This window comes from Phocoena sinus, chromosome 1 (assembly GCF_008692025.1).
Source record: "Phocoena sinus isolate mPhoSin1 chromosome 1, mPhoSin1.pri, whole genome shotgun sequence".
NCBI lineage: Eukaryota > Metazoa > Chordata > Mammalia > Artiodactyla > Phocoenidae > Phocoena > Phocoena sinus.
In genome coordinates, this window is record NC_045763.1 from 61,822,602 (window position 1) to 61,845,081 (window position 22,480).

Genomic DNA, 22,480 nt, shown 5'->3' on the forward strand with positions numbered 1-22,480 from the left:
GAGAAATGATGTTGCTTTAAAAATGCTTTAAAATACTTTAAACATGCAATCTCTCAGTAGTGGTCAAATATTAATTAATTAAATTAATAAATGAATTATTTTAGGTTTCAATGACAATTCTGCTGAAGGGATAGTAGCAGAAATATGCAAAATGGCTATGGTGGGAGAAAATCTGTCATAAGGAGAGGAGCCATGCATGTCTAACTAGGGCTGCAAAACATTTAAGGCAGCAGTGCCCCTTCAGAGCTTGGCAATAAATGAATATTATTTCTCCAAAATTTTTCAAGTAAATATTAATTCTGTCACTGCAATTCTTAAAATAAAGAGGCCAGGCAAAAAAAAAAATTTAATGGTCAAGGAATATTGAAAATAAGTAACAAAGAGCAATTGTTCTTCCTCTAAAAATGGCTTTTCATGGATCTTCTAAGGAGAAGACTCCAAACCACTGACTTATGAAAATCAACTTGCAATTTCATGCATACTATGTACAGCTGTCCAATTCACATACACACATCCAGAATGTAGGATGCTCTGGTATCAAAGTGTGGGGTTTCCAAAATATAAATATATCAGTGCTCTAAGATGGCAGGTTTTTCCTCAATAAGGCAAGAAAAATGCAAAGATACATGTCATTAATTGCTCCAGATGTTTCCCTCTAGAGAAGTGCAAACTATAAACATCAATACTGCATTCCACTAATAGCTTCAAGCATTGGCTTAAAGCATCATTAATTTTACATTTGTAAGAAGGTCTGCAAGTGTATGCCTTGTATTTTACTGAAAGTTTCAATCAATAGGTCCTCCTTGCTGCTTTCATTCTAAATAGCAACACAAAACTATAGTACAGGCAGAAGTGTAAAAATATATTTATCCATATACATAACATAACATAAAGTCACGTAACAGAAAATAACTGGAAGTTAGATTCTAACCATTTTAGAGATTGCATTTTTCAGGTGAGGTGATATTTATTTTAACTGATTTTTTTTAATAGTTGGTTTTAAATCTCTCTTGCTGGATCAACACAAGGCAAAACTAAAACTCTGTGTAAGGCAAATGTGTCATTGGATAACTTGTAATTCTTTTTCAAAAAATGGTCCTTTCATTTTTCAACCTGTTTTTGGCAAGTAACCTATATTGCTCCTCTTCTGTTTGGGATGGTGTTATTTCTTTTCCCCACATGATGGCAATTTTTAAAAATGATTGCAGTTCTGGGCTCCCCTGGTGGTGCAGTGGTTGAGAGTCCACCTGCCGATGCAGGGGACACGGGTTTGTGCCCCAGTCCGGGAAGATCCCACATGCCGCGGAGTGGCTGGGCCCGTGAGCCATGGTGGCTGGGCCCGTGAGCCATGGCCGCTGAGCCTGCGCGTCCGGAGCCTGTGCTCCGCAACGGGAGAGGCCACAACAGTGAGAGGCCCGCGTACCGCAATTAAAAAAAAAAAAAAAAATGATTGCAGTTCCTTTTAATAATTCTACCCCCCATTATGTTGATTTATTATTATGGGCATTATGCTGATTGACTATTATGGGCATGTCATTCCTTGACATGAGATGTCAAGGAATTTTGGTATTCACAGGGAAGTAATTATGTTGATTTAGCTACAGTTTTCGATTTTAGTTTTCAAACCAAACATGGACACTTGTGAGATTCCTTGAATCACAAAGATTTTCTCACAGTGAGAATTCTTAACCTGTGTGTATAAATTTCCAAGACATCTGTAGACAGACTTTAGGAGGACTGCACAATCTCTGACACTGTAAAAAAATTCTCTGTGCTTTTTGTGAGAAGGGGATCCAAAACTTTCACCAGATTATCAGAGGGGTCTCTGACCCCACAGTGTTTAAGAACCAGTGTTCCACTGGGTACTTCTAGTTAAATCTAAGTTTAAAAGGCCTCAATGGGTTATAATGGTTTCAGAATTATTTTCTTCCAATGTTCTTTTCAAAATTGAATTCAAACAACCTTGCATGTTATATTCAAAGACTTCTTTTTAAAGGATTGCATAATAATATTAGGCATAAGCACTGATTATCCATAGACCTTCCCTACTTTGCCTCAGAAATTTACAGTAAACTAATGAGTACCTTTGTTTTCATTTTAATTTTGGGTCAGATTTGTGGTTTAATTTTTCAACTTCCCATTTCATGCAAACTAGAGTTTAAATGTCAGTTATAGAGATCATGACTTGAACTCTGTCAGCAAAATGTATGGTAATAGCTCTATACCTGAGGTACTGCAGACTGGCACGAACTCAGAAAGGTACAGGCTGATAAAGAGATATTTGCCCCAGATTTGACTGCTCTTTGATAAAGATTATGTCTCAGATTAAATAAAACTCTTACAACTCTGTAACACAGATCAGACATGCAAAAATTCTGTTCAAGACAGAATTTGGTAAATTAGTTCTCTCTTACTAACGCACCTTGCCTGGAAATGTGAACTTAATTAAGAGGAATTATAACAGATTTTCGAGGTCCTGAGAGAAATGGACCATCTTTAGATATCCCTTTGAGAGACATATAACCCTAGGGCCTCTTATCAAGAACAAAATAGGGATTGGAGGCATCAATAGAAAGATGATACTTTCTAAGAAATTGTGCCTCTTTGTCTGTGAATAGGTTTATGTGATTACGGAAGTGGATCGGGGCCCATGGTGATCAGGGCACTGCTGTAGTGGTAGTGCCACATTTTTGTGCAGTCAGACACAAACTGGCATTTTAATGCCTGCTTCCTTGAGAAATGCCAGAATGGTGCCTGTCAGGACCAAGATCCCACAGATGGCCTTGTCCTGAAAACCCTCACACATAGCTTCCTCCTAGTGGCCATGGCCCTTGCCCTAAGGCAGAGGGTCCCAACTAGGGGCCAATATGTCCTCCATGCTGCGTTTGGCAATGTCTGGGGACATTTTTGATTGTCACAACTAGGGCGATATTACTGGCATCCAGTGAGTAGAGGCCAGGGTAACTGCTAAACAGCTTACAATGTACAGGACAACACCCCACAACAAAGAATTATCTGCCCCAATGTGTCAAGAGTTCCATGGTTCAGGGCTTCCCTGGTGGCGCAGTGGTTGAGAGTCCGCCTGCCGATACGGGGGACGCGGGTTCGTGCCCCGGTCCGGGAGGGTCCCACATGACGCGGAGCGGTTGGGCCCGTAAGCCATGGCCGCTGAGCCTGCGCGTCCGGAGCCTGTTGCTCCGCAACGGGAGAGGCCACAGCAGTGAGAGGCCCGCGTACCGCAAAAAACCCCAAAAAAACAAAAAACAAAAACAAAAAACGAAAAGAGTTCCAAGGTTCAGAAATCCTGCCTTAAGGCCAAGTCACTTTTCTCCACTCTGTGAGATTACAGAGGTATGCACGATTCAGACCCACACTTTTTACAGGGCCACTAGAATTTAGTCAGTTTGAATGCCTTGGAAATTGTACTGCTTTGGGCAAAGTGGAGTGAAAAAATATCTTAAAATGTGCCTCCACCTTCCTGGTTAATACCAACTCCTTTCTCCAAAATGCAGATTAAATGTCAACTCCTACAGGAAACTATTTCTTATTTCAGCATCACCTCCCCCATATGCTTTCATTACCATAGGCTTACCCCAATAGCAGCTCTGTTCAAATGATTTGCTATTCCCCTACTAGATTATAAATTCATTGAAAGCTGGGTTGGTTTGTTTGTTTTTTAAACTCCTGTGTCTTAGTGCCTACCAGAATGCTTAGGCCATATTTGGTACACAAGAAATATATGTTGAAGAAAAGAACAAGTCTGGAGGACTGGCTTGGATTCTGAGTACCTTCCTCCAAAATAGGTTTACTCAAGACTGTTTTAGGTGAGCACAACAACCTCCAAGATATCTAAAGACGCCTGACTCCTTGTCCTCTGAGAACATGAAGCTGGGCAATGTCATTCCATTGCATGTCGGTTCATCAGCGTTGTAGTGGAAATTCTTGGTGTACCAGAAGATAGCCATAGTGATGTTTACCTCAAATGCTACAAGACTGTAGGGATCATAAGATCTGGTCGGGGGCTTCCCTGGTGGTCCAGTGGTTAAGAATCCACCTTCCAATGCAGGGGATGTGGGTTTGATCCTTCGTCGGGGAACTAAGATCCCACATGCCACGGGGCAACTAAGCCAGTGCGCCACAACTATTCAGACTACTGAGGCCGTGTGCATTGCAGCCTGTGCACCACAACTAGAGAAGTCCACGTACCACCACAACAAAGAGCCTGTGTGCAGCAATGAAGACCCAGTGCAGCCAAAGGAAAAAAAAAAAAAATTTGGTCAGGGGTTTACGGCAGAGCTCTCCCTAAATGCCTTTTCTTAGGAGGAAGGAGGGCGAGCTCGGCGTGTTACTTATAATGAGCTTGGCTTTGCAGTCTATGTTCTACAGAACTTCTCCCATCACCAAGGGAGGAAGAAGTAGAGTTAAGCTAAATAAGCACATGGGATACGGTAGTGGGGTAGCCCAACACATCTCTACCAGTAATCAGCTCACACCAATACACAGGTACAAGTCTGCTGAAGGAGCTGACTATGAACAAGGGCAATTCTTATGTTGGCTGCCTGTAGATTATACTCAAATCCACAAGAAAGTAGGAGAACTAAGCTTAGAATAATTTATAAATGTGCTTTTGTATTAAAAACAAAAATTCTGAGATTATAACATGAGTAGGTATCGTATTGAAAAGCACCTCTCAAGTTTATAGCACATCAGTGATAATTTGTACTATATGTTATTATGGAATATAAAACAAAATGATTTAAATGTTACAGATAGGATGATGCTATTGCATTACATTGTGCCGTTATTTTGGCAAAGCATATCAAATAGGATTTTAGCAAAATGCTTAATGTGATTATAAGTAAAACATTCCTGACATGAGTTGGCATCAGGAAAGAAAGACAGGGACATTTCAGAACATTCGACTTTATTTCCCATTGACAAGCACAACATAAATAACGTACATTTGTTAAGTATACAGACTGGCTCTGACTAGAATGCCGTCAAAATTCTAATGTACTTTTCATAGTCTCTTTTATTTTTTGTCTCCACCATATTGAAGACTACCCTTTAAAACATACTGGAAGATATGTTTAAATACACTTAAGATAACTAACTACATAAAGGTGACAACAGTATATCTTCCCATTTAACCAAGTGTGTAGGGATGGGATGCTGAGTAGGAGAGGTGGAGAAATGTACACTTTCTATACTGAATTTTACATGATTGATTAAAGTGCCAATGATTTCAATTCTTACTTAGATACATTTTGAAAATAATATATTCATTTGTTGTAAACAGATCAAAATAATCAGTGCCTATTTTTAATTTGTTTCCTTAAAGAAATGTTCGACTTTATGCTATTTGTACAAAATTGTTTGGTTAAAGAAGAGGGAGAAGGTAAGATATTTCATATATATGCAGGAAGATTGGGAAGAAAAAGAGTTTAGCAGTCAGTGATGAGTTGAGTGAATTTAACATTCACTCTTACAGAAAAGAACACTGGCCACCCCTCGCTTTGTCCTACTGATGCTCAATTATGAAAAGATAAATGTGGCCTCTTCCTCTCCTTGCTTCTGTGAAATGGCCTAAAAGGATGAAGAATCTTGACAAGTTAGAAATACACAGGTTTTCCTTCACCTCTTTCTCTTTGTTCTCTGTCCCACCCTCCATGCCTGTTCCATATGAGTGTCATTTCAAAAGCTGAAAGAACATTGAAGTCCATTAGTAAGTCATACACATTTTCTCCTGCTGAACATTACAGCTTTGATTTCTACAGAAGCTGAAAATCATGGAAAGAAACTATTTTCAAATAACTATTAAAGTCTGGTGATTAGCTAGCTTTTGGCTAGATATCTGATTCACTTTAATTAAAAAGTCAAAATATTCTAATTCTAAAACAATTAACAAAAGGACTTAAGATCTGCTCTAAAATAATTTAGAAGTGCTATCATCTCTAAAATGCTCAAAAAGCCTGAAAAGGCTAATTTGTATCTGATGGTAATCTCTTTCCTTCTTATCTTTACTCCCATAATAAAATTATTTCATCAAAGCAGATATTAAAAAGCAGACTCAGATATTTCATATATTAGGATGTTAGCATATTAGAAATGTGAAACCATTCTCTCTCTTAAAAACAATCCCAGCTTCACCATAGTAATTATTTCTGTTACTTCTTCTCCATGAGAAAATGGAAAAACAGGCTGGAGGCAAGGGCACTGGGGAAACAGTCTCGTTCCTAATGAGGAAATAAGCATTCCAGTGGATATTTGAGTTATGCTTTGAAACAGATTGATTTAAAACTTCTGAAAATAAAATAATTTTCATTCTCAATAGATAGTGTGTGATTTATATATGAATAAATATGGTATATGTCTGATTGAACTGCATTTCTAGAGAATCAAAATGTACTTGTCTTGTGGTATCATAATGTAATGATTTACAACTCAACTTGTATAAATTATAAGCCTTTAAATAGAATCCTCACTTTAGGAATTATAAAATAGAGACTATATGGGGGCTTCCCTGGTGGCGCAGTGGTTGGGAGTCCGCCTGCCAATGCAGGGGTCACGGGTTTGTGCCCCGGTCCGGAAAGATCCCACATGCCGCAGAGCGGCTGGGCCCGTGAGCCATGGCCGCTGAGCCTGCGCGTCCGGAGCCTGTGCTCCGCAGAGGGAGAGGCCACAGCGGTGAGAGGCCCGCGTACAAAAAAATAATTGTCGACCTCTTTTAGAAAAAAAAAGTGCCTCATTTCTAGACTTGTTCAAGTCTTTCATAAATATGTATAGTTTCAGTTTTCCCTTTGTCACTTTGAGAACAAAGTCACCCTGTACTACTCTTTTTACTTTCTTCAGTTTTATAGGTGGACTCAATCCAAAAAAGGCATTCAGGGAAGGCATGTGAAAAATTTTACTTAATAACTACAACATGAATCATTATAAAATTGAAACCTTTTGCATGAGAGAAATCTAGGGGAAATGAACTTTTACATGTAATTAGTAGCTATATTAATGATACCAGTATAATGGAGTTTAATTTTTGAATTTTCCCTAATTCTCTGTTTCATGCTTCATACGTAATCACCACCTGTCAGTAGTCTTAGAATTCTGAACAGATAGCAGCTTCTTAACAAATCTGCATGTGAGTTTTAGACTGATTTCCAAATTTTGTAAATAGACCCTATTATAACCTATGTTAGGAAACATCACAGATTATGTCACCTCTTATTAGCACTGTATTGCAACTCAGAAAACAGTTCTGTCGATTTAGCCACAATATTACTCTTCATTTAAAAAATGTTATAATCTCATTCATTGAACAATTCTTTTCATTTATTTAGACCTAAATTTTTGCAGATTTGAGACATAACACAATCACAAAGCTAGCAATAAACAAGCAGTTGTGAAGATTGGGCATGGTTGGTGACCTAAATTTTTACAGAGGTAAATCATGGAAATTTTAATTATTCCATACTAAGCTTTTTTATATGTTTGTAGTAATAAATACTCTCTGTAGTAATAAAGTCTCTCTGTGTCACTCATCTTCTAGTAATCTGTATATTTCAAGAGAAGCTTTGGGGTTAAAATATGAGAATAAATGGGTAATATATGTGCCTAAAATTTCATAAAACAAAATTTTTCTATTTTCTGTAGCTGACTTAATCCCAATACAAAGAACTATGAAAACTGACATGGGGAAGACTGAAAGCAGATCACTAATCTGGGGTCAAAACCAACAAAAACATATAAAGTATTAAATAAATAAAATTCTTGAAAATTTAATATTAGAATATTGCCACAGATTGTCCACCTTATTAAAATACTGTTTTGTCAAAGTTTTTAGTTTGTCTATTACTCAATGCCAGTGTGGTCACAGGGTCTTTTATAGTTAACTTTTACATGAGCTTCCACAATTTTATTCCATAACATGGTCAAAAGGTCTTTTATATAATAAAGAAGTGTTCAGTATATATGTGCACTTTAAAATTGACAATCATTTAAATCTGGCATGATTAAATGCTTACGCTTACTTAAAATAACTTCATATATAGCATTAGGTAAATTTGATAAATCTTGGGATAACACATTTGTTTCTTCAATTTAAAATATTTTAAAGATATCCACCATACTTATTTTATTTGAAAAGTAAACTGTTCTAATTGGTTGACATGTCATCATTCTCTTCTGTGACACAACATAGCGGTTTAAATTCACTGTTTGGAAAATCAAAACTGCTTCGTAAAATCTACGACAGCTGACATTACATATATTTCTACATTGCATTCACTCACTACTTTCTATTTAGTTTCCTAGGTCTCTATGTTTTTTTTAACCAATACTGAGAAGTTTTGTAATTCCCATAATTTATGCATGCATTTTTTTCCTGCTCAGATATATGCATGGATAAACTAAGTATATGCGAGTGAATTTAAAGGCCAATGAACTTAAACGTGGAAACTGACATACTCTTCTGCAGTGCCTTTAGATGTTTACTTCCTAACCACGTCTAGGGCCTCTGAACAACATCTCTGAAATCTAACTTCAGCTATCATCCAACGACTGATATCATTTAGGACTTAAATTTCTTATCAGGTTTCCATGTACTAACAAATGGCTGCCTACATAACAAAACTCACATGCTGTTTACATAATTCTTCCTTTTCCATCTCCTTTTTTTATTTGGACAATAATATTATATTTTAAAGTCTCTACTAAAAAGGTAGCCTCTTATGTCCAGATCTTTCTTCCAGAATTACTTGTTTCAATTATTTACCTATTCATTAATTCTTCTTTTTTTAAACATCTTTATTAGAGTATAATTGCTTTACAATGTTGTGTTACTTTCTGTTGTACAACAGAGTGAATCAGCCATATGCATACATATGTTCCCATATCCCCTCCCTCTTGCGTCTCCCTCCCATCCTCCCTATCCTACCCCTCTAGGTGTTCACAAAGCACTGAGCTGATCTCCCTGTGCTATGCAGCTGCTTCCCACTAGCTATTTTACATTTGGTAGTGTATGTATGTCCACGCCACTCTCTCACTTCGTCCCAGCTTACCCTTCCCCCTCCCTGTGTCCTCAAGTCCATTCTCTACGTCTGCATCTTTATTTCTGTCCTGACTCTAGGTTCTTCAGAACCACTTTTTTTTTAGATTCCTTTTCAAGCTTGTTCAAAAACTGCCATCATCCACAACTACCATGTATCCCTGGGCAGGAATTTGTTTTGTAGTTAAGCATGAGTTTTAGGCTGTTTTGTCTTTATGCATTTCTGTGGTTTGATGAAAAGTGATATTTCTTTGACAATAATCTCAATTACCACTTGGGAGTAGCAGTCTCTTAAATTAGTAATACAAATAACGCTCTTTGTTATGCAGCAATATGACACTGCACATCTGAAGATAAATTTGTGTGTCTGTAATTAAACAAGCAGAGATCATTCACTTTATCAGCTTGATGGTCTGTAATGGAATGAAGCACTTCAACCATACTGTGGGGCCCCACCAATGTGCACTTGCTTTTGGCAGATAATGATTCATTCATTCTCTGAACAGTCATTGAACACTTTCTATATTCCAAGTGCTGTACTAGGTGCTGGAAGAAATAACCCAATCAAGCTCATACCACTTGGATCTATACTATGTGTATATCTAAACCTAGAGTATGAGGACCACTCAAGAGGTAAAACCTCTTCACTATAAGATCATTTAAGTGCACTTTTTTCCTGAAAAAAAAAGTATGTAGTTTTGTTTCATCCTCCATGAGGTGACCTGTAGGATAATCCAATTCTATGGCATAGAGAGATTTTATAATGGGGTTTTAGTATAGGTTATTTATCATCATTTTTTCCAAAACCTAGACTAGTGGAACGATCATGAGTTACAAAAGTGTTCCCAGCAGATTTTTTTCTTTTATTTGAATTTTTGAATTATATTTATTCATTTATTTTTTATACAGCAGGTTCTTATTAGTTATCTATTTTACACATATGGGATTACACATGTCAATCCCAATCTCCCAGTTCATCCCACCACCAACCCCGCATCTCCGCCACTTTCCCCCCTTGGTGTCCATACATTTGTTCTCTACATCTGTGTCTCTATTTCTGCTCCCAGCATATCTTGCCTTCTCACTCAATTTGACATGGTCATTTAAATTGATTCCTCCTGATTGACTTAGAGTGGTGTACATATTAATCTAATAGATATTTTGTACCTCTTAGAATTAATTCTTCCCCAAATGCTTACTGAACACAAACACAAATGTAGTTACTATAAAGGAGTATAAATAAATCTCAAGTTTCTTAAAACTAGGAAAGCAGTAAAGAAAAAAGCAAATAAAAAATCTTCATGAGAAAATGTTAGTAAGTCTGCAAAATGAATGCTCTAAAGAGTATGAAGAACATATTATGTAGGTCTGATTTGAAAGATTGTTGTGTTTGTTGGGGAAATCTTCTGTTTAAGTGTAATTCTCAAAATTTAACGTAGTGACCTACTTGTGCCAAAAAGATATCAAGCTTAGCTATCAAGGTTTGTACATATGTAGACCCTGAGAGAAACATTTTAAGAATAAATATTTAGATAGAGCTACTTTGAGAAGAGAGCAGAGAAAGTGCTGTGAGGGATCAATATTATTAATTTCCTAATCCTATAAATAGGCCAAACTATGGAAAGTATTTATGGAAGCTTCAAAATATTTATTGGTGTTAGAATCAGAGTTAGTATTTAAATACCCAAAATACTGAAGAGAATACTTTTGGTGGAAAATCAGGGAAGATAATTAGCCAGAGTACCTATATATAGTGTTCAAATCAGTCCTTAAATAGCATTTTGAAAAATCACTTCACTGACTCCCAAGCACAGTTTTACGAATCTTCTGCAGGCTTGTAGGAATTAAAAATGTAATCAAAAGGAAGAACATTTAGCAATTTGGATGGTCACAAACTCTGTCATTTTTGAAATAAATGGAACTGACTCTTATTCAGATAATGAATAAACCTAATTACCAACCCAACCAAAACTTAAACTTTGTAAGGCTAGCAGCTAATTCACATATTGAGCAATATCTAAATAACATCAGTACCAATGAACACTTGTGGATACATTATAGATGTTTTTTTTAATCCTAACTCAACTTTTAAAAAAAATGTAAGGGGAATAAGAGTGACACAGAGAGAAAGAGAGAGAGAGAGAGTAAAAGAGAAAGCAGAAGGCCAAGGTTTTGAGCAAAAACAAACCTTGTCTTCAACGATCTGTGCGTTAAATTCCCCATGTATTCAGAATACTAGAATATTAACTATTCCCATCCCACCCCCATCACAGACCAAGATCATTTATATAGAAGAAAAAGTCTTCACCTAATAAATAATCACATATTCAGCTACAAATGACAGAGTCCCCCAAACACTAGACTATTCTTAATCTATTTTCCTTTGTTTGTGTTTGAATACTTCTGGCACATAGGGGATTATCTATGCTTCTGAGACCATTTAGCCTTATATCACAAATTCTACTTCAATGCATAAACAGTGGCATGCCAGATATGCCTAAATTCACAGTAAGGTTTAGGGCTATTTGTTGCCAAAAGCTGTGAACATGCAAGTTGATTAAGAGTTCTCTTTCATGCCTCTGTCTGTGTTATTTCATTGGATAGTGAGATCGTCTGTACTTTCTTTCCATTATTACAGCAGCTGGAGACAGCATTTGCTACCTGGCAAAACTTTTGAAGAAGGATCTTTCTTAGCAGCAGATAAACCCAGGGATCCAAGATCTGGTTCAGTGAAGCCAGGCGAACAGCTATTAAGAAGAAGCTGCACTCTTTCTGCTTTTCTGTGTACGACTTGCAGTGCTCAACTGATGTATGATTGAAGATCATTTTCAACATCATTATCTAAGAAAAAGGGACAAATTATTATTCCAAAGATTAATAAAGTCATATGCATCTCCCCTACACAGTACTTTGCACATAAATTAACAATCCATTGGTTGTTGGATTGAAATGATCAATTCAAGCAACACTTATACTCACAGAACACAGCCCTGAATTATATAAAATATTCCTCTGGATTTTCCCACATTTTTGCCTATTCAACGTGATGCAGATTTTTTAAAAGTACATGTACTCAGGCTCTTGGTTCTTGGGATTTAAGAAGTTGGAAAACAACACATCTCAAAATTAGCCAAAGTCGTCTGTCTTGCTGCAGAAAATACCAGGAGGTTGACACCTAAACGAGAGCCAATGCTTCAAAAAAAACAAAACATATGTAATCTGAAACTTCAGTAGTTGTAACTGGAAAAAAAGAAAAAAAAAAACCTAGAAGAAAAAATAGAAGCATGAAAGGGGAAAATAGTAGTTATATTTTCTTTTCTTCTTCTTCTTCCTCTTCTTATTCTTCTCCTTCTTCTTCTTCTTGTCATTAGCACTTGCCGAATCCTTACAATTTGCCTGACACTGTGTCAAGTTCTACATATGTATTTAATAAACAACAGAAGATAAATATTATTGCCATCTCCTTTTTACAATTGCAGAAACCAAGGTTTAATGACGTAAAATGGCTGAGCCAGACTTAAACCCAGGTTCATTGACATACGTCAGACAGCATTTTACCTCTTTTTGGTCTCTCCCTGGTCACTGCACACACACTAGAATGTAAACTCCATGAAGGCAGAATTTGGGACTATATCATTTTTTCCTCACTAGTTCATTCCCAGTACCTAGACCAGTATTTAGCAGAGGGTGTTCAACAACCATTTGTAAACGAATATATGATCCATAGACAAATATAATATATGACATCTATAACATACATAATATAAATATACTTATATTTGAATGAATAAATATTTGTGATTTCCACAGAAGAGAACAAAATGAAGATTCAAATGGATCTGGAAAGGTATTCAAGCTCATTAATCATCAGAGAAATGAATATTATGACAGAGTAAGAAACCATTTTATACCCACTAGCTTGACAAAAATGAAACGTGACTTTGGGGTGTGGAGCCATGTGGGTGCTTTTGCATCCTACTAGCAGGGGCGTGAGCTGCAGCAGCCACCTGGGAAGACAGTGAGGCCTGTCTCTGCTGCTGCTGTGCACAAGTCCCACTCCCAAGAGTACACTGCCCCTAACTGCTGCACCAGAAGTTGTGTGTATGACTATTCATTACAGCATTGTTCGTAACAGCAAAACAAAAGCAGGAACAACCCGAACATGGGTTCACACCTGCAAACAAAGAAAGGTGCTGACTTTATTACCAGCTCCTAAACTGGTCTTTCTAGACGTACATGACTATTAAGCACTTGAAACGTGGCTGGAGAAAATTGAGGTGCTGGGATATGTAATGACTAATGAAATGATACTATCTTTGATATAGTGTGTTAAATAAAGTACATTATTAAAATTAGCCTCACTTGTTTCTTGTTACTTTTTTTTTTTTTTTTTTTTTGCGGTACGCGGGCCTCTCACTGTTGTGGCCCCTCCCGCTGCGGAGCACAGGCTCCGGACGCGCAGGCTCAGCGGCCATGGCTCACGGGCCCAGCCGCTCCGCGGCATGTGGGATCTTCCCGGACCGGGGCACGAACCCGTGTCCCCTGCATCGGCAGGCGGACTCTCAACCACTGCGCCACCAGGGAAGCCCCTCTTGTTACTTTTTAAAAAATGACATTACTAGAAAATTTAAAATTATATATGTGACTTGTATGTGTTGCTCACGGTACATTTCTACTGAACCCAAAATGTCTCTCTCTTAAGGCTCACATTTATTTGGATGTTCTGTCCTCAGGTCACACATCCCAAATTGAAGGGGTCCCAACATCCCTGGGCATCCCAAACACCCACAAACCTACCATCCCAACAATGGCACTTTCTTTCTTACACAGTCACCCTGGCTCAACACGTCAGAGTCACCTTTGAATCCTTCTTTTGCCTTGTCCTCTGCACTGCCATTTGCTCTTGTTCCAGTCTCATCCTCGTTCAGCTCCTCCTCTTATCTGAATTATAGTGATAACACACAGCCCGATGGTGCAAATAGATGTCAGCACTACACAGATTCGGTGTTCTAAATCTTGGCTCTGATCAAATCCTTACCAGCTATGAAAACGTCAGCTTGGTCTTACTGGACAGAATTGAGTCACAGGTAATTCTTAAACCAATCACTGGCACAGGAGATGGAAATTTCCAGGTTTGGCTTATAAGACAAATACATTCTCTGGGGCTTACACCCTGGTCCTTGACCAATTTACCACCTAATACCTGAACAAAATTATGGCTCTATAGACAAATAAGAAGAGAAAAATGGGTAGGCATACATTCTGACTCTGCAATTTCTTTCAAAGGAATTTTTTCCAAGGAATTTATTCAATAAAAGGAAAAAGCTGGACAAATAAGTGAATGTTCAGTGAAGAATTATCTAATCTAGTAAGAAACTGCAAACAAATAAATCTCTAGTATCAGGAGTAAAGTTTAATAAAATACAGCCTGTTTGCTTAATAATATATATATGAAGTAAGTGAAAAGAAAAGAATGTAAGATACTATCATGTATATATAATTGTATTGTTATTACAATTAAATTATGTAAAATATGTAGACTTGCAGAAGGCAATGGAATTATTATTATTAAACAATTATTAAACTATTTTAAATTTTTTATGTACATAAAAACATTTCAAGCAATTTAGGAAAGTCTTTTGTTTAAAGGGAGTTGATTATTCCCTTCATTAATAAATATGAATACACCAAATACACCAAAATTATTTAAAATAAATATATCTACATTAGTATCTTCTGATGCTGGCTCAGAGCCCTGTGAACTGAACACTACCTCCCACATGTGATGAATGTTAAGGGCCTCAAGATGGGGCGATTATCCTGAATTATATGGGTAGGCTCAATGTAATCACACGGGTTCTTAAAATCTGAGAACCTTTCCAGCTGTGGTCAGAGGGAGATGGGTCCACAGAAGAACGGTCAGAGAGATGCAGTGCTGCTGGTTTTGAAGATGAAGGAAGGGAGCCATGAGTTAAGGAATTATAGACGACCTCTAGAAATTGAAAGAAAAAGAAAAAAAAAAGCAAGGAAACAAGTCTGATTCTTCTTCAGAGCTTCCAGAAAGTAATGCAGCCCTGTGCATACCTTGATATTAGCCCAGTGAGACCCATGTCAGGCTTCCAACCTACGGAACTGTAAGATACATTTGTATTGTTTTAAGCCACCAAGTTTGTAATTTGTTAAAGAGCTACAGTAGAAAACTAATACACCCACAGAGTGAGTTCTCAACAAATGCTGAAAGGGGATGGGGAGGTATGAGCTTGAAAACAACTTATTCTCTCTCTCAGATAAAACATCCTAGCAATTTTCCTTACTTTGTACACTTTGTTAGGAAACTTTTTTTTAAACATAAAGTAAAAGTAAACTTCATCCTAACTCTTATATAAATTATCTCAATTTCTATATTTGCAACATGTAAAAATGCATTCCTGTTATTCAAGTTACATCAGTTAGATCTCAGTCTTTGACTAAAAGGTATAAAACTGTATTTTCAGTTCAGTTGCCTTTAAGAAAAACACGTGGTTATTAATTCTTTCGTCTTCTTTTTATAAGCTATTGGTGCTAACTCTTTCAGTCCCTCACCTCATCCAATAATTAAATATATTTGACCACTTACCATCTTTCAGGAAGTGTTCTGAGCCTCATCTAGAATGATTTAAAAACTCACTTAAGTTACATTTTCATTTTCTTTTACAAAATAAAGTGTTGGATTTCTCTAATTTTTTATAATCAGGAAAATTCATAAAATTACTTATTAAAATGGAATTTCAGTCATTTTACACAGTCCTTCTTGATTATTTAAAAATTAATTTTTATGAGGCTAATAATTTAAAATTATTTTTATTAGGCTAATACAGGTTTCATATGCCTTACATTGGCTAGTCCACTGTAGTTTCCCGTAATTTCCTAATGACAATGCAGTGATTATGAAATTATGAAACCAAGTTCTGTAAGCAATAGCTAGCACATGGGAAGAGACACTCGAGCTTTCCCAGAACTCATGAGATGTGCAGCATGAAGATAATTGGAATTAGAGGCAGTGAGCATGATATCGCCATTTCCAAATGGCAGCAGGGATGGAAGTAGAACTCTTAATTCCTTGTTTAATTTTAAACATAAATGCAAGTTAACATCCATGAAAAAAGCAAGGAAAGGAGTCTCCGATGCTCCCGCAGAGCTTCCAGCAGGGAATAGAGCCCTGTGGACACCTTGATATTAGGTGTCCTATATTAGACATCCTTCTATTTAAGGAGCTGAACAGTGATGAGAATTTTTGCAAATATATTTTAGACGATCAGACTTTGGGAGAAAAACTTTGGCATCAATATATAGACTTCAGGTAGATTATTCCTATTAGTCCCATTCTACAAGGGAGAAGGGACAAACAAAAACCAGGATGCTTGGCCACCACTGAAGCTATTTTTTCAGGAAACACGCTGCACAATTGCTCCTTCTAAACAGCCTCATATAACTATCTGGTCAAGGGAGCCGTGAGACCAGCTGTGGTTAAACAGAGCTACCGCTCTTCTGTCAGCATCTTCTCCAGGCTCCATGTGACTCTCCCAGGCCTCTTGCCTCTTCTCCGGTTATCAGCAGGAAGAGAGAGTTCTTTTTGTACAGTGATAGCGAGGAACACAACTACATCAGTAACCCCTAAATTTTCCATCCCTGCCTAGTGTCAAGGGCAATTACTTTTCTCCATCCTAAAGGAAGATTTGTCCGATTTGTCCCTTCCCCAGTGATAATGATCTTTTAAATATACAAAACACTAACCAAGGAGACTTTTTATTTTTGGTCACACCGCACAGCTTGTGGGATCTTAGTTCCCCAACCAGGGACTGAACCCGGGCCCTGGAAGTGAAAGTGTGGAGTCCTAACCACTGAACAGCCAGGGAATCCCCGGAAGATTGTTTTTAATATTCTGCATTTGGACTTTATTTTACTACAGTAGGATTTAAAAGTACACATTTAAAAACCTTCAGTATTTTATTTCTTGGTCCAAAAATGCCTTGGGCTATAGGCTACATATATCTATTGAAGATGATAAATGAGAAAACCCAGAAAAATTAATTTGTGGGGAGGGAATAAAATTTTTATTTTCCCTTAGGCTCCATTACGTGGTTTTTATGCATTTCCAGATTATTCCTAATATAATGTGTAAGAGAACTTTCCTCACAGCCAATTTTTATTTATGATGTTTTGTTTTCAGTAATCTCCGGTTGTCAGGTTATGGGAGAATAACCTGCTCCACTGGAAACTCCCTGTACAGTTTGATAAATGTGCTACATTATAATACATTGAAACCAGTCTGGGAGCTTTGAACTACTTAATCACATAATTTGAAGGACTTTCATGAGAAGAAGTTTCACTGCAGATTTAAGAAACAATTGTAGTCTTTTCAATCTGGTTACAACTCTGTTCTCAGATTGCCAAATCATCCCAGCATTCTAGACTTTGTTTCAGAAGCTTCTCCTCTTTATCTAATCTGGAAAAGTTGGAAATAAACAGTTCATACACATTAAGAAAAGTTACTAGAAGTTGCATTACTTCATCTTTACTATTATGCAATTTTATTAAATGTTTCAAAACAACAATGGACTAAGAATCAGAAGAAGCAAATCCTACCCTGGCTCTGCCCCCAATTATGACTTTAAGCAAGTCATTTACTCTCTGTGCTTTATTAAATTTACTAGTAAGCCATGGGGTTGGACTGGATGGTCTCTTACATATACTTCTATGGCTAATTTTTTTCTGATGAATTCTGGGGCAAAACTGGAAAATGAATAAGGATTTAATTTGAAAAAGAAAAGAAACCAAAAAGTAAAAGATGTGGAACAAAAGACAAAACTCTTCTGCAGGAAAACCCCAAATGTGTCTTTTGGGAAATGCAAGAGAGAGGAAAACTACAAAGTTAGAAAGTGGACAGTGTAAGAAGACAAGGGACAAGAATTCATGAAACTTTAGGAGGAGATATTTTAGAAGTTCAGGCTTAGGCAAACACACTGATCAAGAGTTAAAGACCTGCCATAAATCTGACTCAGCTCTGCTTCTAGTTTGGGGACAAGTTACCTAACTTTGAATCTTGATTTCTCTTCTTCTCTAAAACATGATTAATACATGCTTACTAAGCATCTTCTCCATCTAGTAGTGCAGTTGCGAAAATTAAAATGAGGTAAGGATAATTAACACCTTCAATCTACACAGCATACCTCTCCCCAAGCCCCAGGCTACTGCATTATTGTATAGGTTTCTAGAAACAGAATGCTTTGAGGTTCAAAGAAAGAATAGGGGACACTTAGGGGAATAGTGCAAGGAAATGAATGTATGATCTATAAGTCTGCTTTCCTTAAATTTCTACCTAGTAGAGTTATTTAAAAAAAACCTTCAAATTTGCACTTTAAAAATATTTGGTAATGCTGAATTATCCAATCACTACACAGGGGAACTCAAAATTGTAAAGAAGGCTGCAGCCTGCCACCACATTATTTGGTACCTAGGAATTACTTTCTTCTCTCAATTAGTATGAACTGTAAAATCTGTGTGGCTCAGTATAGCTCAGTACATATGTCTAGATAAATATTTATCTTTCTATTAGAATAGTCAAAAAATGTCAGTAACAAGTATTCAAATTCTGGCTGAAAGGGGGAAGGCAAAATCTACTCTATAAAAACATTCATTTCTTGGATTATGGATGATAGATTAGCTTTGTAATACTCATGTCAGAAGAGGTATCTTTATTATATTTCAAACTTTTGTATCTCAGGTATCAAGAGAGTCTAGACAATATGTCTTTGTCAAGGTTTAAGGAACATTAATGTTTACAAATGTTTAGAATTAGGATAGTTTTGTTTTCTTCCAAAATATTGTTTCATTTAAATCCCAAATGCTCTATCCTACTATCTTACACTCAGAGAGAACCACAGTATTAGTGACAATTAAGAGCAGCTAAATGGTTAAGGAAGGAATCAGAGATGTGGGCTAAGTTTTGTGTGCAGGGATATTCTCCTCAATATAAAAGAAAATTAAAAACTTAAATGGCCAACAAAAGGACAATGTTCAAATTATGGAACATCTCTCAATGTGCATAATATGTAGTATGCTTTCCAATGTTAACATTTAAAATCATGTTTCTGAAGAATATTTAATAACGTGAAGAAATGTTCAGGATGTGAAAAGTGAAAACAAATGTTTATTACATAATATAATCCAATTAAAAAAACAATTCTGTGTGTATATATAGAAAAATACTAGAAGCAGTTAACTCTGAGTAGGAAGTTAGGGTGATTTCTATTTTCTTATCTATATTTTTCTTTGTTTTCCAAATTCTCCACAACAAATGTGTTACTTTCACACTTCGAAAAGAAGCATTAATATTAGAGTACTTGAAAGCTTAGGTATAAAAAATAACCTACTATATAATTTATTGGCAAAATTTTAGCATCACAATCCATCCTAGAACCATCACGTGGTCATTTTAAGTTGAATTCTTAGGTAGTCAATGTGTGACTAATTTAACAACTAATAGGTAAACAGTCTGACACTCTTACAATGGGTCAAAACATTTAATTTAATAGACAAATTCAGTTTGATTTATTAAAGGGAATGTGATGTTTAGTGGTAAAGTACTGGCATCTGAGATTCACGGACAGTACAGCCATGATACGCAAAAGAATCCCCTCCTGTGCCACAGTAAGTATACAACACAGGCTAATACTGTGATTCTAACCTGATATAACTTCTTATTTAACTTTGTTTCATGTCAAAATGACACTCATTTTTAGATCTGTGCTGTGGGAGAACTTTACCTCATACGAGGATCCAAATAGACACATGATGTACTTGGGATGGGCACTGGGTAAATATGGGCACACTGGGATCTCTTTTTGAATCCATGATCCCCAGCCTCCTTATCTCATTCCCTAGTTAGCTCATCTCTCTCTCTCTCTCTCTCTCTCTCTCTCTCTCTCTCTCTCTCTCTCTCGCTTTCATTCACCACAGTGGCTATTTTACACATTTTCTACTGTCCTAATTCACATCACAGAAAAAAAAAAAGCTGTTTAGGGTCTTTTCACCTTCTTAGTACCAAATTCAGCATCGTAGCTCTCCATTCCTCCTTTCCTCTTGTTCAAACAGAAGATGTGTCCTGTCTCCTAGCTAAGACCAGCCTCTGTCTGTGCCCTGGATCCTATCCTTCATGAATGTTAGAAGCCTTGTTTTCTCAATTATCTCCTTCCTCTTTTATCTTTAACTTTTGGCTTTTTCCCATTATCATTTTAACATATCTAAATTTATCCTACCTTGAGAAAATAAAACGTCCTGTGGAATTCTTACCTCCCTACACATACTGCTCCAGAAGCTACAGCTGAACTTCTCCAAAGAGTTGTCTATCCTCTTTATCTTCAAATTTATTTCTAAACCTACTATAGCCTGACCTCAGTGCCCATAAATCCTCAAGAAGGGCTTTTTGAAATCCACCAGACACTTACCAGCCTTTCTTGAAACATTCTCTTCCCTAAGATTCAAGTTGCCAAATAAGTTCAGGTTGCCATTACCCAAATATTCTCAAATATTCAGATTACCATTTGTTCTGATTTTCTTACTAATTTTCCTGGTACTTCTCTGAGTGCCCCTTTGCAGTCTCCTTTATGGCTCCTATTCCTCCATCCATCCTGAAAGTGTTAGCATTTTTCAGTCCTATATCATATAATGGGAGGGAGCTACTCCGCATAAACTCATTGTGCGATTTCTTCTAGCCCAATGACTTCAAAACCCATCTATGTGCTCTAGGCTGTACCTCTTCTCTGAGCTCCAGATTGATTGATTTAGCTGCCTAAAGCCCAGATCTTCCTAGATGTCTCACACCAAATTCAGCAGAGGTTCAAACTGAAATCATTATCTTCTTCAAAGCTGCTCCTCCACTAATCTCTGTCTTAGTAAACCCAGTCCCCTGAAACAGAAACTGAAGAGTTATCCTTGGTTCATCTTGATTTATTTATCTCCATATATTCCTCTCTGTCTAGCTTTTTCTCTCTCATTCCACCTCATTAGTCATATTCCTCACATCCAATCAATCACAAATTCTCCAATGAACTTCCTAATACTTTTAAAATCTATCACTTCTTTCATTTTCACTCCCATTGACCCTAAATTCAGACCATCATCATCTCTTATATAAACTACCATAGTAGTCTATTACATGATTCGTTAGCCTCCATTCTGGGCCCCTCCGTGCTGTTTACAAGATGTTCCTGAAATGAAAATGTGATTGTGTTATTCCACTTTGAAAAGTTTTTTCAATGGCTTTTAATTGCCCTGAGTATAAAGTCTAAACCCTTTAAAATGGGCATTGAAGGCTCATTATCATTTGGCTCCTGTAGAGCTTTCTAGCCTAAATTCTCACCATTTGTTACTCCCACACCTATATTCCAATTACTTTGAACTTCTTTGAGTTCTTTAAAAGTGCCAGTTCTTCTTTCTTCTAGACTTTTATAAATGTGGATCCCTAGGTCCTATAACTCTCACTCTCCTCTTCTTTACTTGACTAATTCCAACTTATTTTTTGTGTATATTTGAAAAATCAATTTATCTGCTGTTTCCCCTGCCAAAAGCCTAGCAGATAATTCGTAATATGTACTCCCAAAATTCTTGACTACTTTTATCACTCCTACACACTTTATATTGTTGCTTAATCGCCAGCCTCTTCTAGTAGATGAAAATTGTTACAAGAGTAGGGCTTACTTCTATCCTTTTAGGTATATCTCAGGACAGACCTAGCCCAGAATATATTACACTGTAGATTTATAAATAGTTTTGAGGGACTTCCCTGGTGGTCCAGCAGTAAAGAATCTGCCTTGCAATGCAGGGGATGCGGGTTCGATCCCTGGTTAGGGAACTAAGATCCCACATGCCGCAGGGCAACTAAGCCTACATGCCACAACTACTGAGCTCGCATACCTCAACTAGAGTCCACGTGTCACAAACTACAGAGTCCATGCACTCTGGAACCTGCACACCACAACTACAGAGCCCACATGTCCTGGAGCCTATGTGCCACAGCTAGGGAAGAGAAAACCCACACGCCACAACTAGAGAGAAGCCCGTGTACCACAACAAAGAGCCTGCGTGCCACAATGAGAGATCCTGCATGCCTCAACAAAGATCCTGCATGCCGCAACTAAGACCTGACACAGCCAAAAATAAATAATAAGTAAATAAATCTTTAAAAAATAAATCAATAGTTTTGAATTAACAAATGAATGAATAATAATAGTATCCTACTATTATTAGTACCCATTTGTGGGTAACAGATTTTAGCTTCACTTAATGAACAAATTCATTAATATTTATCTTTATTCAAGACTCTGGTATCTTTTTTTTCCTTTCTGTTATCATAATTAGCCAAGATGACAGCTTCAATTTAGGTATTAATAGAACTAA

The 22,480-nt window shown here is 37.0% G+C and overlaps 1 protein-coding gene across 2 annotated transcripts in view; it reads right to left on the reverse strand.

Moving 5' to 3' along the window:
• PTGER3 (prostaglandin E receptor 3) overlaps positions 1 to 22,480 on the reverse strand; it is a 76,049-nt gene that overhangs the window by 32,242 nt on the left and 21,327 nt on the right. Inside the window, exon 2 of one of the 2 annotated variants that reach the window (XM_032652042.1) lies at positions 11,705 to 11,884. The exons of the other annotated variant lie outside the window; for it this stretch is intronic. Coding sequence (XP_032507933.1) covers positions 11,705 to 11,884 — 180 coding nt within the window. The remainder of the gene's footprint in view (positions 1 to 11,704; positions 11,885 to 22,480) is intronic. 2 annotated transcript variants of the gene reach the window in all.